At 32.5% G+C, this 13,136-nt stretch overlaps 1 protein-coding gene across 1 annotated transcript in view; it reads right to left on the reverse strand.

Moving 5' to 3' along the window:
• Window positions 1-350: 350 nt before the first annotated feature.
• The window catches only part of LOC114331666 (zinc finger protein 675), a 32,919-nt gene continuing 20,133 nt past the window's right edge, over window positions 351-13,136 (reverse strand). Inside the window, exon 5 of the mRNA XM_028281285.2 lies at window positions 351-727. Within this exon, the coding sequence (XP_028137086.2) occupies window positions 527-727 (201 nt within the window). The 3' untranslated portion in view covers window positions 351-526. The remainder of the gene's footprint in view (window positions 728-13,136) is intronic.

Genomic DNA, 13,136 nt, shown 5'->3' on the forward strand with positions numbered 1-13,136 from the left:
GTAAACTGTATTTGTTATTGTTTTTTTTTCGACTCTTTGTAAGCTTTGTCCATAAAATTGTAAAATTTTCAGTGACAATAAAGCATATTTCGATTCTATTCTATACGAGCGTTTTTGCTTCTTTTGTTGAACATTTTTTTAGCACTACCCCTTATCAGTCGTGGAAAAGGGCCCCGCGACAAACTTTGATATGAGGCCCTGTGAGGCTAGCTACGCCACTGATTATTAGAGCCATTTACTTTCGTACTTCTTATGTTGCACAGTAAAATATTCGTTGTCGAGATAATCCAAGAGTCGTATATTCGTTGAATGACCCATATGATCAAAAGGCAAAGAGAGAAAAGACCAAATTGATCATTTGAAATATTTTATACGGGATTAAACCACAATAGATTGTAATGACAATTTGAGAATCGTTTTCAGAAAATCCTAAAAAAATAAAAAATGTTTACAAATTAATGAATAATAATTCAATTATGTAAAATTGCTTCAACATTTTTAACTCCAAAAATTTCATGCTTCATATTCAGATTAGATGTGCTCTTTTGGTATGTCTATTTAAGCCCTGAGGATGTAAAAATCGCTTTGGACATATTGAACATGTATAACGTCTTTCTCTAATATGAGCCTTTCTCACATGGTTCATTAGAACTCCGCTGGATTTAAACCCTTTATTGCAATGTTGGCACTTATAGGGATTTTCCCCAGTATGGTATCTAAGATGAATCTAAAAGCAAAAAATAATAAACATTGGATGGAATGCATAACACGTAGTAGATACTATTGCTTCAGCAAATAGTAACTACTTTGTAGCATTTTCGTTTATATAAAAGTATGTGCTTTTGTTGAGAAGCACATACTACAAAACAGAAGTACCTACTACTGTCTTGAAGTATTTACTACTAAGCGTAGCGTTAGCCGTGTCTGCGTTACTAGACGAGGCAACAAAGCATTAAACCTAGAAATTTTGTGCAGTAAGATGAATCGTCATGACGTGAACTAAATTAATCTCCGGCAAAAATTTTTGTGCATGAGAAAAAGCATCTTTAAAGTGCATCTCTAAGAGATGGAAAATAAAAAATTTAGAAGACGAAAATGAGTTCAATTCTTATACTTGGGGGTTTTGGAGATCACTGAATACGAATTTCATGACGGCTATGGTCTCCGAGGTACCTGGTGCCCAGGGTGGAACTCGTCGACTGGGACGACCGAATAATTCACGGGACGATCGAATAATTCGTAAAATGAAGATTGGATCGAAAAATTGAAAAATATGTATTCAATATTTTTCAAAAATCTATCGAATGACACTAAACACGACCACCCCACTCCACCCCATGGAGGTGGGGTGGAGGTAACTTTAAAATCTTAAATAGAAACCCCATTTGTTATTGCAGATTTGGATTGCTTACGTAAAAGTAAGCAACTCTTATTCGAGACATTTTTTAGAATTGTTGATAGATGGCGCTATAATCGGAAAAACGATTTTTTCGTGATACCATACGTAAATTATAGAAACGGTCTAATATCTCGAGAAATACACTTCCTAATAAAAAACCAAAAAATACGTCTTTTATATTTTTTTAAGAACCTATCGAATAACACATAACACGACCCTCCACTCCACCCCCTGGATGTGGGGTGGGGTGTAACTTTAAAATCTTAAATAGGAGCCCCCATCTTTTATTGCAGATTTGGATTCCTTACATAAAAATAAGTAACTTTTGTTCGAAACATTTTTTCGAATTATGGATAGATGGCGCTATAATCGGAAAAACACTATTTATTAGCGCCGTCGATTAACAATTCTAAAAAATATTTCGAATAAATATACTTATTTTTTCATGAGGAATCCAAATTTGCAATAAAACATGGGATTCCCATTTAAGATTTTAAAGTTAACCCCCACCAAACCTCCAGCGGGTGGAGTGGAGAGTCGTGTTTGATGTTATTCGATAGGTTCTTGAAAAATATTAATTTTTTGATCTTTTATTTGGAAGTGTATTTCTCGAGATATTAGACCGTTTCTATAATTTACCTATGGTATCACGATAAATCGTTTTTTCTGATTATAGCGCCATCTATCGACAATTCGAAAAAAATTTTTGAATAAAAGTTGCTTATTTTTACGCAAGCAATCCAAATCTGTAACAAAAAAAATGGCCGTTTCCGTTTAAGAGTTTAAATTTACCCCCACCCCACCTCCAGGGGGTGGAGTGGAGGGTCGTCTTTAGTGTCATTCGAAAGATTTTTCAAAAATATTGAATATATGTTTTTTTCAGTTTTTCGATTCAATCTTCATTTTGCGAATTATTCGATCGTCCCGCGAATTATGTACTCGATAGTACATACCAGGCGACGAGCTCCACCCTGGGCACCAGGTACCTCGGAGACCATCGCCGTCATGAAATTTGTGTTCACTGACTTCCAAAACCCCCAAATATACAAATTGAACTCATTTTCGTCAATATTTCCTGAGTTCTAAATTTTTCATTTTCCATCTCTTCGAGATTTCCAATTTTATAGCTAAATTAAGTTCTAAAAATAGCAACTTAGTCCAAAAAATCAATATACTGTTTACATCGGATCTTACCCATAGTTATTGGAAGTCGAAAAAAAGTTTAACTATTACTGAGTCATATTATGTAATAAATAGCGTAATAGAAGAAATATACTCTTCAGATATAGATCCATTATATAGCATAAATATTTATAACATTTATCCAATTAACTGTGTATTTCTCCAAGACTATTCAAAATTTCACCCAAGGATTAGACAATACATATTTGAGGAGGATTTAGAAAAGTATCTTCCCAGATGTCAATATATATTCACGGATGCATCAAAGAACAACAAGAAAGTAGGTTGCGCTATATTTGATCCACATAATAATCATAAAAGATCTTTTAAATTAAATGAAAAGCTTACAATATATACTGCAGAATTAATCGCCATATTAGAAGCTCTCCTGTATATAAGTAATATGAAAATTACAGCAGGATCATTTGCAATTTGTTCTGATAGTAAAAGTGCTATTATGAAAATAAAAAATATCCACCAAGTCAGTCGTAATTATATTTTGACCAATATAATTATAAAAATTCATGAATTACAAACAAAAAAATCAATGTATCATTAGTTTGGATTAAAGGACATTGTGGAATAAAAGAGAATGAAGAAGTGGACGAAGATGCTAAGAAAGGAAGTAGAACAGGAGAGCTTTTAAGTTATAAATGTCCCCACAGTGAAATTGCCTGCCACGTAAAACCCATAATACTAGCAGAATGGAGAGAAATGTATAGTAACAGTCCAAAAGGAAAATTTTATAAAAACATAGTTATCAAGCTTCCTGGTCAGTCTTGGTTCTCAAGACTGTCGGGAAGCAAGCGGTTTTTCTCTGTTTTGTGCAGATTAAGGTTCAACCATGTTTTAACTCCCCAGTACAAATATAAAATAAAATTGAGTGATTCTCCTAATTGTTCATGTGGAGAAGAAGGTACAGCGGAGCACATGATCCTAGGCTGTTCTAGAATAATAAACGAGGTTAAATTATTAAATGAAGAAATGGCCAAAATACCCAAAATCACCAGACCATATAACCTAACTCAACTATTAAGAGCAGAAGATTACAATGTTTATCAAATTTTGTACAAACATATTTTATGTATTAGATTAAGTTTATAACCTATGTTTTTTCCCTTCGTGTTAAGCCCTATGTCTATCCGAGGTCCACCTGTCTCGTCTAAATGCTCTGATCGACCCCTGAGCGTCAAATTGTGTCCTAGTCTAATATCCCAATCTATATTGAAAAAAAAGACAATGAAAAATTAAAAAAAAAAAATAATATCAAAAAAATAATAATAAAAAAAATAAGTAAATAAAAAAAATACATAAAAAAATGATTAAAAAAAAATCACAACGAAAGGAAATAATTCCAAATAAAAACAAAAATCGTTGAAAATTAGATATAGGTATGTAAAATAGTTCTTTGTAAAATTGGAGCAGGATTGTGATTGGATACCTACCTAAACAAATCAGTAGAAAGCAGGAAGCACTCCTTTAGAGCTTCCGCATAAATAATACAAATAATTCCAAAAAGGTAAGATGGCGAATGGACATTGACTCCGAAGCCAATAATGCTCAAACACACACACACACACATATCTTCGAGATGCACTTTGAAAATGCATTTTCTCATGCACAAATTTTTTTGTCGGAGATCAATTTAGTTCACAAAATTGCCTGACACTCTCTCGAATTGAATGCAAAAAGTTGCATGACGATTCATCTTACTGCACAACATTTCTAGGTTTTGGGCTTTTTAGTGCTTTGTTGCTTCGTCTATACACCAATCTATCATGGAACTAGTTTTCCATGTGCTTGTGATTTGTGAATTCACATTTTTTACATACCTAATTATTAGAATTTTATTGTACATGAGTAAAAATGGGTGACTCAGATTCCGAAGAGACATAAGAGTTAAGCTAGGATAAATAATTACACTTTTATAAAAAATAACTTTTTTTCTAGAACCGTGTTAAAAATGCAATTTTTAGCACTCCATACGAGCGTTAAAAATGCTACTTTAAGGCACTAGTGCTTTAAAATATTTTTAAGCCACTGCAGTTCGTATTGACCGTATAGACAATTTTGATGTAATGTCAAAAAAATATAAAAATGAAATGTCCAAGTAAAAGTTTTTGTAGATATTGTCCTGTAATTACGTTTGTAGAAAAAATATTGTATGATATGTGTGTTAAAAAGTACATTTTTAAGGCACTCATGTGAATTGCAGAACTCGCTATCGCTCATTCTGCAAACTTTCACATGCGTGCCTTAAACGTGTACTTTTAACACTTATATCATAAATAACTATTATAATAAATCGTTTTCATTATTTATAGCGGCCAATATAAAATTATAAACTATTTTGTTTAAATTTTTGTGTCATAAAATAATTTTGTAATCGACTTTTTTAGAGAAATATTTTCTCCAGCGGATTTAAGGGGAACGGAGCAAAATGCAAAATTTTGACGCATGTCAAAATTTTCAATGTATTTTAAAAGTTTTCACGCCGAATGAAAGATTACATTATTATCGAGGACCGAAAGTACCTGAAAACTTCTATAATGTTTATTTTAATAAGTTACAGGGGTAAAAATAAAAGAGACAATTTAGTGTAATTTTCAATTGCAAATATTTCATTAAAAAAAAAACTCTTTATTTCTTCGGCCGTCGGTAATAAAGTAGTCTTTCATTCTGCGTTTAAACGGTTCAAAAATACTTATTAGTTTTCTCAGGATTCGAAAATAATTAATAAATTTAAAACACATTGAAAATTTCGACATGCGTCAAAATTCTGCATTTTGCTCCGTTCCCCTTAAATTCATCATAGGCGTAACCATGGGGGTTTTGAGCTCTATATGCTTAATACCCTTACTATTCCATACCCAGTAGAGACCATCCAGTAGTTGTAACCCCCCTTAGAATCATCCTGGTTACGTCGTTAAAGAAAATATTTAAAATGGTATATACTCCATCTAATTTACTTACCGTTGCACGTCATCCGCGTCATAGCCCGAGACGTCACATGATACCAACACGAAATATTTAGGCGGTAGGTGTGTTCTTTTTTAGAATCACTTTGCCGAGTATACTGGCGTTACAGCCACTAGGCATATTTTATTATATACGCGTAGAAATAATATTTAAAGATTTCAATTAATGTTTACTTAAAGAAATACACAATAATATGTTTCATTTAATTTGTATAAATGGATTATAAAGCGCTTTTATGAAGCACATTTGTTCGGAATACACTGTCAACTATAATCGAACGAAGGTGATATTTTGGCATAAATTGGTAACATTTATTTGACAATTGCGGTGATGACACTTCATATTTGTTTATATTCTTTACTATAAGTATCTATTTGTTTCATTATATTTACTGTTTTTATTATGTACTTTAACGTTTATAACGATTATAACTTAATTATTGTTTTCTATTTCTAAAGTTTTTATTTATTTACATTGAATATTAATTTGTTTTGCTGTATAATTCACTTCCGCAAAAATTGTGTGATGTATTTGATTTAAAATGAATTCAAGAATTTTTTGTAATTGGGCAACAATGACAACTTAGATCTCTAACGTAAATAATGACGTGCAACGGTAAGTAAATTAGAAGGACTGTATATAATATTCATATAGTCTGTTCCAACGAAAATTTGACCCACCCAGAAACTCAGAAACTAAGAGCTTCTTCAAAATTAAAAAAACACGTCATTTGATAATGAAAGGGGGACGAATTTCCATGCGAAATTCATGCCCTCAAATGTAAAGTCCTACTGCCCCGCATCAACCCCACTTTTTTTTTTAAATAGCAAGTGTGGTCGAGTGGCACATCATTTCAAAGGTAATGTTGATAATTTTGAACTTAACAAATGTATTATAAATTAGTTAAATCCAAAACTAGAGGGCCGTGTACAGAAAAAAATACCTTTAAAATGATGTGCAACTCGACTAGACTTGCTATTTAAAAAACTGGGGGGCGGCGGCGGGGTGCAGTAGGGGGTTATATTTGAGGGCATGAATTTTGCATGAAAATTCGTCCCCCTTCCAATTGACGTGTTTTTTTAAATTGTGAAAAAACTCTTGGTTTCTGAGTTTCTGGTTGACGGGGGGGGGGGGGGGGTCAAATTTTCGCGTTGGAACACACTGTATAATAATTAACTTATAAAATATGAATTTTAAACATATTAACTTTTAATTATTTATTAAAAATATTAAAAAATTATACGCAACAGTCTGATAAAAACAAGATACGCAACAATTGACATACAGTGAAACCTCCGTTAACCGAAATAATTGGGGGGAAGGCCGTTTCGGATAACAAGAATTTCGGTTAAAAATATCATTTTTTTTTGTATTCTTCTTATATCAAATTACACGATATTGGAGAGATATAGCTGCAAAACATCTTTATCAAAAAAAAACACAGACGAAAATAGCAAATTTCTTTAAAAAACACTCTAACATGTTCATTTTCCTTAATTTTATTGCTTTTTTTAAATTCACTTTTTATTCACGAACTTTTTGTAACTGTCAGCCATTTCGGTTAAGCGATGTTTCGGTTAAAAGGGTTTCGGTTAACGGACGTTTTATTGTACTTTAAAAAATGGAATCTAAATGTCATTGCATTAATCACATTTTTAAAATAGTTTGAACTTAAAAAAAAATCGATTTATCCATAAAATAGCAGTTAAATATTGCATTGTTAGCTAGTTCTGAGCTATTCAAAATTTGCGGACATAGTGAAATAATGACAAAGACCAAGCCAAGTATATAAAAACGTTTTATTGTTATTTGTTAATCTTCTTGAGAATTACTAATTTTTTTTTGATAAAAGAATGACCCCAAAACATTAGTATCTTCTTCCTAGTTTGTAGATTTTTCTACGATGCACATTCATAAATGAATTCATGTTGTAACAAAAAACACCTACGCCGAAGTCGTCCATCCACCAACTTCACTCAAACCGAAGCAAATAATACGAAACTATTCTTCTTTTCATGAGCATTTTTCAGTGCGACACAAATGATAGAAAAAAAAGGTAAGTCCATGATAATATACATTTTAGTGACACGACATTTTAGTTAAATCTGACAGTTGTCAAATTTTATTTGCAATTTGGAAATAAATTGTGTTTATTGCATTTATAAAATGGTATTTTCTTTGATTTGTACATACATACATAATCGGTTGCCTCTTTTACCATATTAGGTGTCGAGGATTCCTCCTTTATATAATACTCTCTGCAAATTTACGCCACTTCTTCCTATCTGCTGCTAAAACTTTTGCTTCTTGCCACGATGTTCCTCTTTTCTTGAGTATTTCGTTTACACTAGTGTTCCAGCTTTTCCTTGGTCTGCCCCTCCTGCTTTTACCCACTGCTTTGGCCTCCCATGTCATTTTCACTTGTCTCTCACCACTCATTCTTATCATGTGTCCAGCCCATTTTAACTTCTTTTCTTCAACTTTTTCGTTGAGCGATTTTACCTGTAATTCATGTCTTATATCTTCGTTTCTTCTTTTGTCTAATCTTCTTGCTCCCACCACTTTTCTAATTCTTTCTTTGATTTGTATAGTCTTTTAAATTGTTCAGATTATATTCGTAGATATATTATATAATTCGCAAATTATTTTATTTTCGATTATGGCGCCATCTATTGACAACTAGAATAAATGTTATAAATGTCACCGACGAAATGTAATCACCGACGTGCGTTTTTTCTGTCACATACAATTTAATGCGTTAGAAAGAAATCGAAAAACTGTGACGCACTGAAAGATCCTCATGAGAAAAAGCATAGCAAATTTGTAAAAATGCTTTGTAACTGTAGTAAAAACTTCAAAAATGTAGTACATACTTGAAGTATTAGCAGATATGCCGGTTCGCTAAACTCAGACACAACTGTCTAGTGATTTTAGTAAGTAATTTTTTTTTGTTTTTTGCCAATTTTGCCAAAATTTGCCAAAAACAAGAATTTCCTGTAGCTGGCTGTATAACATTAATTACAAGTAAATTTAATGAAACATTTTTTCTTGTTTATAAAAGGTATATTTATTTATAAACCCCGAAAAGGGCTACAAATATCACCGAACGTATCATCAGTGTTACCTAAAATAAGTGTAACCGTATTAGTGAAGACAAAAGTAAAAGTAAAATGTTGACCAAGGTAAAAAGAACAAAGTTTGGTTATACTTACAGGCTTGACATGCTGAGCCACCAAAAAAGAGGTTAAAACCTTTTAAATGTTGACTAAATGTTTTACATTCTAAAATTAATTATGAAATCCAAAGGAAGGATATAATCCCTAAGAGTAAGGCCCTGGGGCCCTATATGACTCCCACGAGGCACGTGGGCTGCTAAGTGAAAAATCAAGTCTTCACATTGCACACAAAGTAAAAGTTTAAGAGCATTTCCATCTGATGTCAGAACGAAACTTCAGTGCAACCACGGTACACCGAGAACCGGTATGTTCGCACGTATGGAAGGCGAACGCGTGACGTCATATGGGAACCTTAATTTTCATCCGGCAATGCTAAATGAAGCGGTAATATTGTTCGAATTTTAAAATTATGTATCTATCATCGTAGTCCATTGAAATGTTACATTTGGTGTGCATTTCTTAGAGGAGTCAATTTTATTTTTTTAATGTGTAGGGGGGTTCAGTAGAAGCTTAAGTTCAAGTTTTTGGGGTCGACACCCTTGTCCCCCGGCCGCCATCTTGGAAATGGAGTGCAAAAGGGTTTCGCACTATATCTCGTAAACTACCAACCCTACGGAAAATCTAATTAAACATAAAATGTAGCAAAGTAAATTTTCTACAATTTTATATCTATTACTTTTTATCGTAAAGTGACCAACAAAAAAGTTATAAACAAAAATAAGAGAAAATTTTATAAGAAATTTCCTTTTGGATATTATAACTTTTTTTACGTTTATTTCACAATAAAATAACATCATAGCGATTTTGTAGAGGATTTTTCAATAAACAATTTTCACTATAAAGTTGTTTAATTTTATTTATTATCTAGGTTTTACAGCGCTCCAAACTTGACCAGATTCTCGAATTCTCGTAGAAAAATAATGCTTTTCTATCTATATATTAGACGAGCGGCATTAACCGTTATGCCAACAACGAAAATCAAATTTAAGGTGAATGATCAATTTTGGTATATTTTTATGTTTTCGATGTCGCTGAATCTGAATATGAAGTTTATTTTTATCTAGAGTTGGTGGAACATGTTAAAAAAAATAAATTTTATACAAAAATGCCAAAAATCAATTTTAATGATTTTTCAAATTTACCTCGCTGTATCTTTGGTCGCTGTAAATATTTCCTTTTAAAAATTTTACTGTGTCATCTTTGAAGTATGTAGATAACAATGAAATTTGTCCAAAATGTTTAAACACATTAAAAAAGGAGTTGTTAATTTATTAACATTTTGTCATCATATTTCGTTAGTTTCATGTTTACTTAAAAAAGTTGAGTGACAAACTTTTTAGTTTATAATTTTAATCAACACAACAATAAAATATAGTTCATGAAGAGGTTTTTTGGAAAATTTTAAGTCAAAATATTTAATAGGAAAAAAGTTATGTTACTTCATATACAAGCGGCACACCCCAAAAAACGCTTATATATCGAGATCCTGACCACGGTGTGGTGAATGGCTAATTTTTATCATACTTTATGATTTTGATATCAAAAATCGTTTTTTTGCTCTGCTTAAGAATTTTGCATTTTGCGGTTGCGTCATTCTTCTTCTGAAGCGGCGAATTTGTCATCAAACAACTTCTTGGGCCTTTTCTATATATGCTTAGAGTTATAAGTTTTATAGTGGGAAGAAAGGTCAAAAACAGATTAATAATAGCATAGGAATGTTAAAATCATAATAAATTGTATGAATAAAAAATATATATAGATAGAAAAGTAAGCCTAACTTTTGTTTTTATTGTATCCCTATGAGCATTCGAGAATCTGGTCAAGTTTGGAGCGCTGTAAAACCTATATAAATAATTAGAATTAAACAACTTTATAGTGGAAATTGTTCGCTGAAAAACCCTCTACAAAATTGCTATAATGTTATTTTATTTTAAAATGAACTGAAAAAAAGTTATAACATCCAAAAGGAAACTTGTTAAAAAAATTTTACATATTTTTGGTTATATCTTTTTTGTTGGTCACTTGACGATAAAAAGTAATAGAAACAAAATTGTGGAAAATTTAATTTCCTACATTTTGTGTTTAATTAGATTTTCCGTAGGGTTGGTAGTTTACGAGATATATCGCGAAACCCCTTTGCACCCCATTTCCAAGATGGCGACCGGGGGACAAGGATGGCGACCCCAAAAACTTGAACTTAAGCTTCTACTGATCCCCCCTACACATTAAAGAAATAAAATTGACTCCTCTAAGAAATGCAAGGTACGGCCTAAAAAATGTAACATTTTAATGGACTATCGTTTTTAAATAAGAAATTGTATTCTACATTCTTTTTACTGCCATTTTCTAATATGTATTTCATTTAAACATGAATTTCCATTGAAAAATAAAGATTTTAAGTATGTATCTGTTGTCCAATATACATTTACCATAGTATATTAAAAAAATAAAACAGAAATAATATAAACATTCACTTTACTTCTGGGTCTGTCAAAAAGGTTTTACATAAAATTGTGTCTACTTACTGTTATTCTAAATTGTTGAAAAATATTTGACTAAAAATAAAGACTAAATCAATTAAGAAATTTTAAGTTTTAGATAAGGTACCAATTAGCTGATGACTTTCAAATTTTATTTACAAAATAGAAAAAGGTTGAGAGACTAAGTTTTCACTCTAATGGCATATAACATATCCCACCAGAATGAAAACAATGGGAACCTTCTCTGGTTACACCTCCGAGGCTTCTACAATTTGCAAGCCATACGGATGCTGAGACTAAGGAAGATGAGGGAATTCTACAATTTACAATTCACGTCACATCTGCTCAGCGCGGTAAAGTTCCAACGAGACTGGTTCCCTTCATACTCCACACAGAGTAAATGTAAATCAAAAATGAATAACCATTTTCAATTTCGTTGCAAAACGAAAATACAGCCGAACCATATTCCAGTCCAATCAGAGAGTGCTGCAAGCACCTCTACCGGTTTCGAAACTTATTAGTCTCTCATCAGGAGGCACATATGCTGCTCTCCCTGATCCAACCAAAACAAACCCCAGCGTGCAGTCCCGAATTGCAACGAACGAAACTCTCGTTGGAACTTTACCGCGCTGAGCAGATGTGACGTGAATTGTAAATTGTAGAATTCCCTCATCTTCCTTAGTCTCAGCATCCGTATGGCTTGCAAATTGTAGAAGCCTCGGAGGTGTAACCAGAGAAGGTTCCCATTGTTTTCATTCTGGTGGGATATGTTATATGCCATTAGAGTGAAAACTTAGTCTTTTGCTAGCAGTTGCCGCTAGGGCATCTATGCCATTTCGTTCGTTGCAATTCGGGACTGCACGCTGGGGTTTGTTTTGGTTGGATCAGGGAGAGCAGCATATGTGCCTCCTGATGAGAGACTAATAAGTTTCGAAACCGGTAGAGGTGCTTGCAGCACTCTCTGATTGGACTGGAATATGGTTCGGCTGTATTTTCGTTTTGCAACGAAATTGAAAATGGTTATTCATTTTAGAAAAAGGTTGATTTTAAGTTAAACCAGGTTAGGAATCTAAAAATTTCAAGAGCGAACATTTTATTAGACTGTAATATACATACATATACAGAGTGGGCCAAAGAAAACAGTCCAACTCGATATTTGGCAGTATTTATTAGATTTTAAGGAAATGACGAAACAGGTCGATTTTTGATCTAAGTGGGACACATTTTTACGGTACATACATTTGTCATTTGTTAACCCCCTCCCTTCCACTTCCCCCACCCCTTATTTTTAAATAGGGAATAGGGGTCGTGTGCTAGCTCATTTAAAAGGTTACTCGATTCTATATTCAGTAATATAAACATTAACATAATTATTTATACAGGATGTTCAAGAAAAATTAATTAAAATATTAAAGGATAAAGGAGTTGATAGTCAAGATGTACGAATCATAGAAAAATTATACTGGCGTCAAACAGCGACAGCTTGCATAAATGGAAAATCAACAGAAATATGCAATATACAAAGAGGTGTCAAACAGGGTTGTATACTGTCCCCACTGTTATTCAATTTATATTCAGATAGAATATTTAAGGAAGCGCTGCATAATTTGGAATGGGGTGTGAAAGTTAATGGAATTCTGATAAATACAATCAGATATGCAGACGATACAGTTATTTTAAGTGATTATATGAATGGATTACAACACCTTTTAAATGCCATTGACACAGTGGGAAGAGAGTTTGGCCTAAATATAAACTGTTCAAAAACAAAATACATGGTATTTAGCCCTTGCCCATCAAGATTCATGGTTATATGTTGATGGTCATATAATTCAAAGAGTACCCAGTTTTAAATATCTTGGTTGCCATATTACTGAACAACTAGATGCAGATAAAGAGATAAAATGTAGAATCGAGATA

The sequence above is a fragment of the Diabrotica virgifera genome, chromosome 2, assembly GCF_917563875.1.
Source record: "Diabrotica virgifera virgifera chromosome 2, PGI_DIABVI_V3a".
NCBI lineage: Eukaryota > Metazoa > Arthropoda > Insecta > Coleoptera > Chrysomelidae > Diabrotica > Diabrotica virgifera.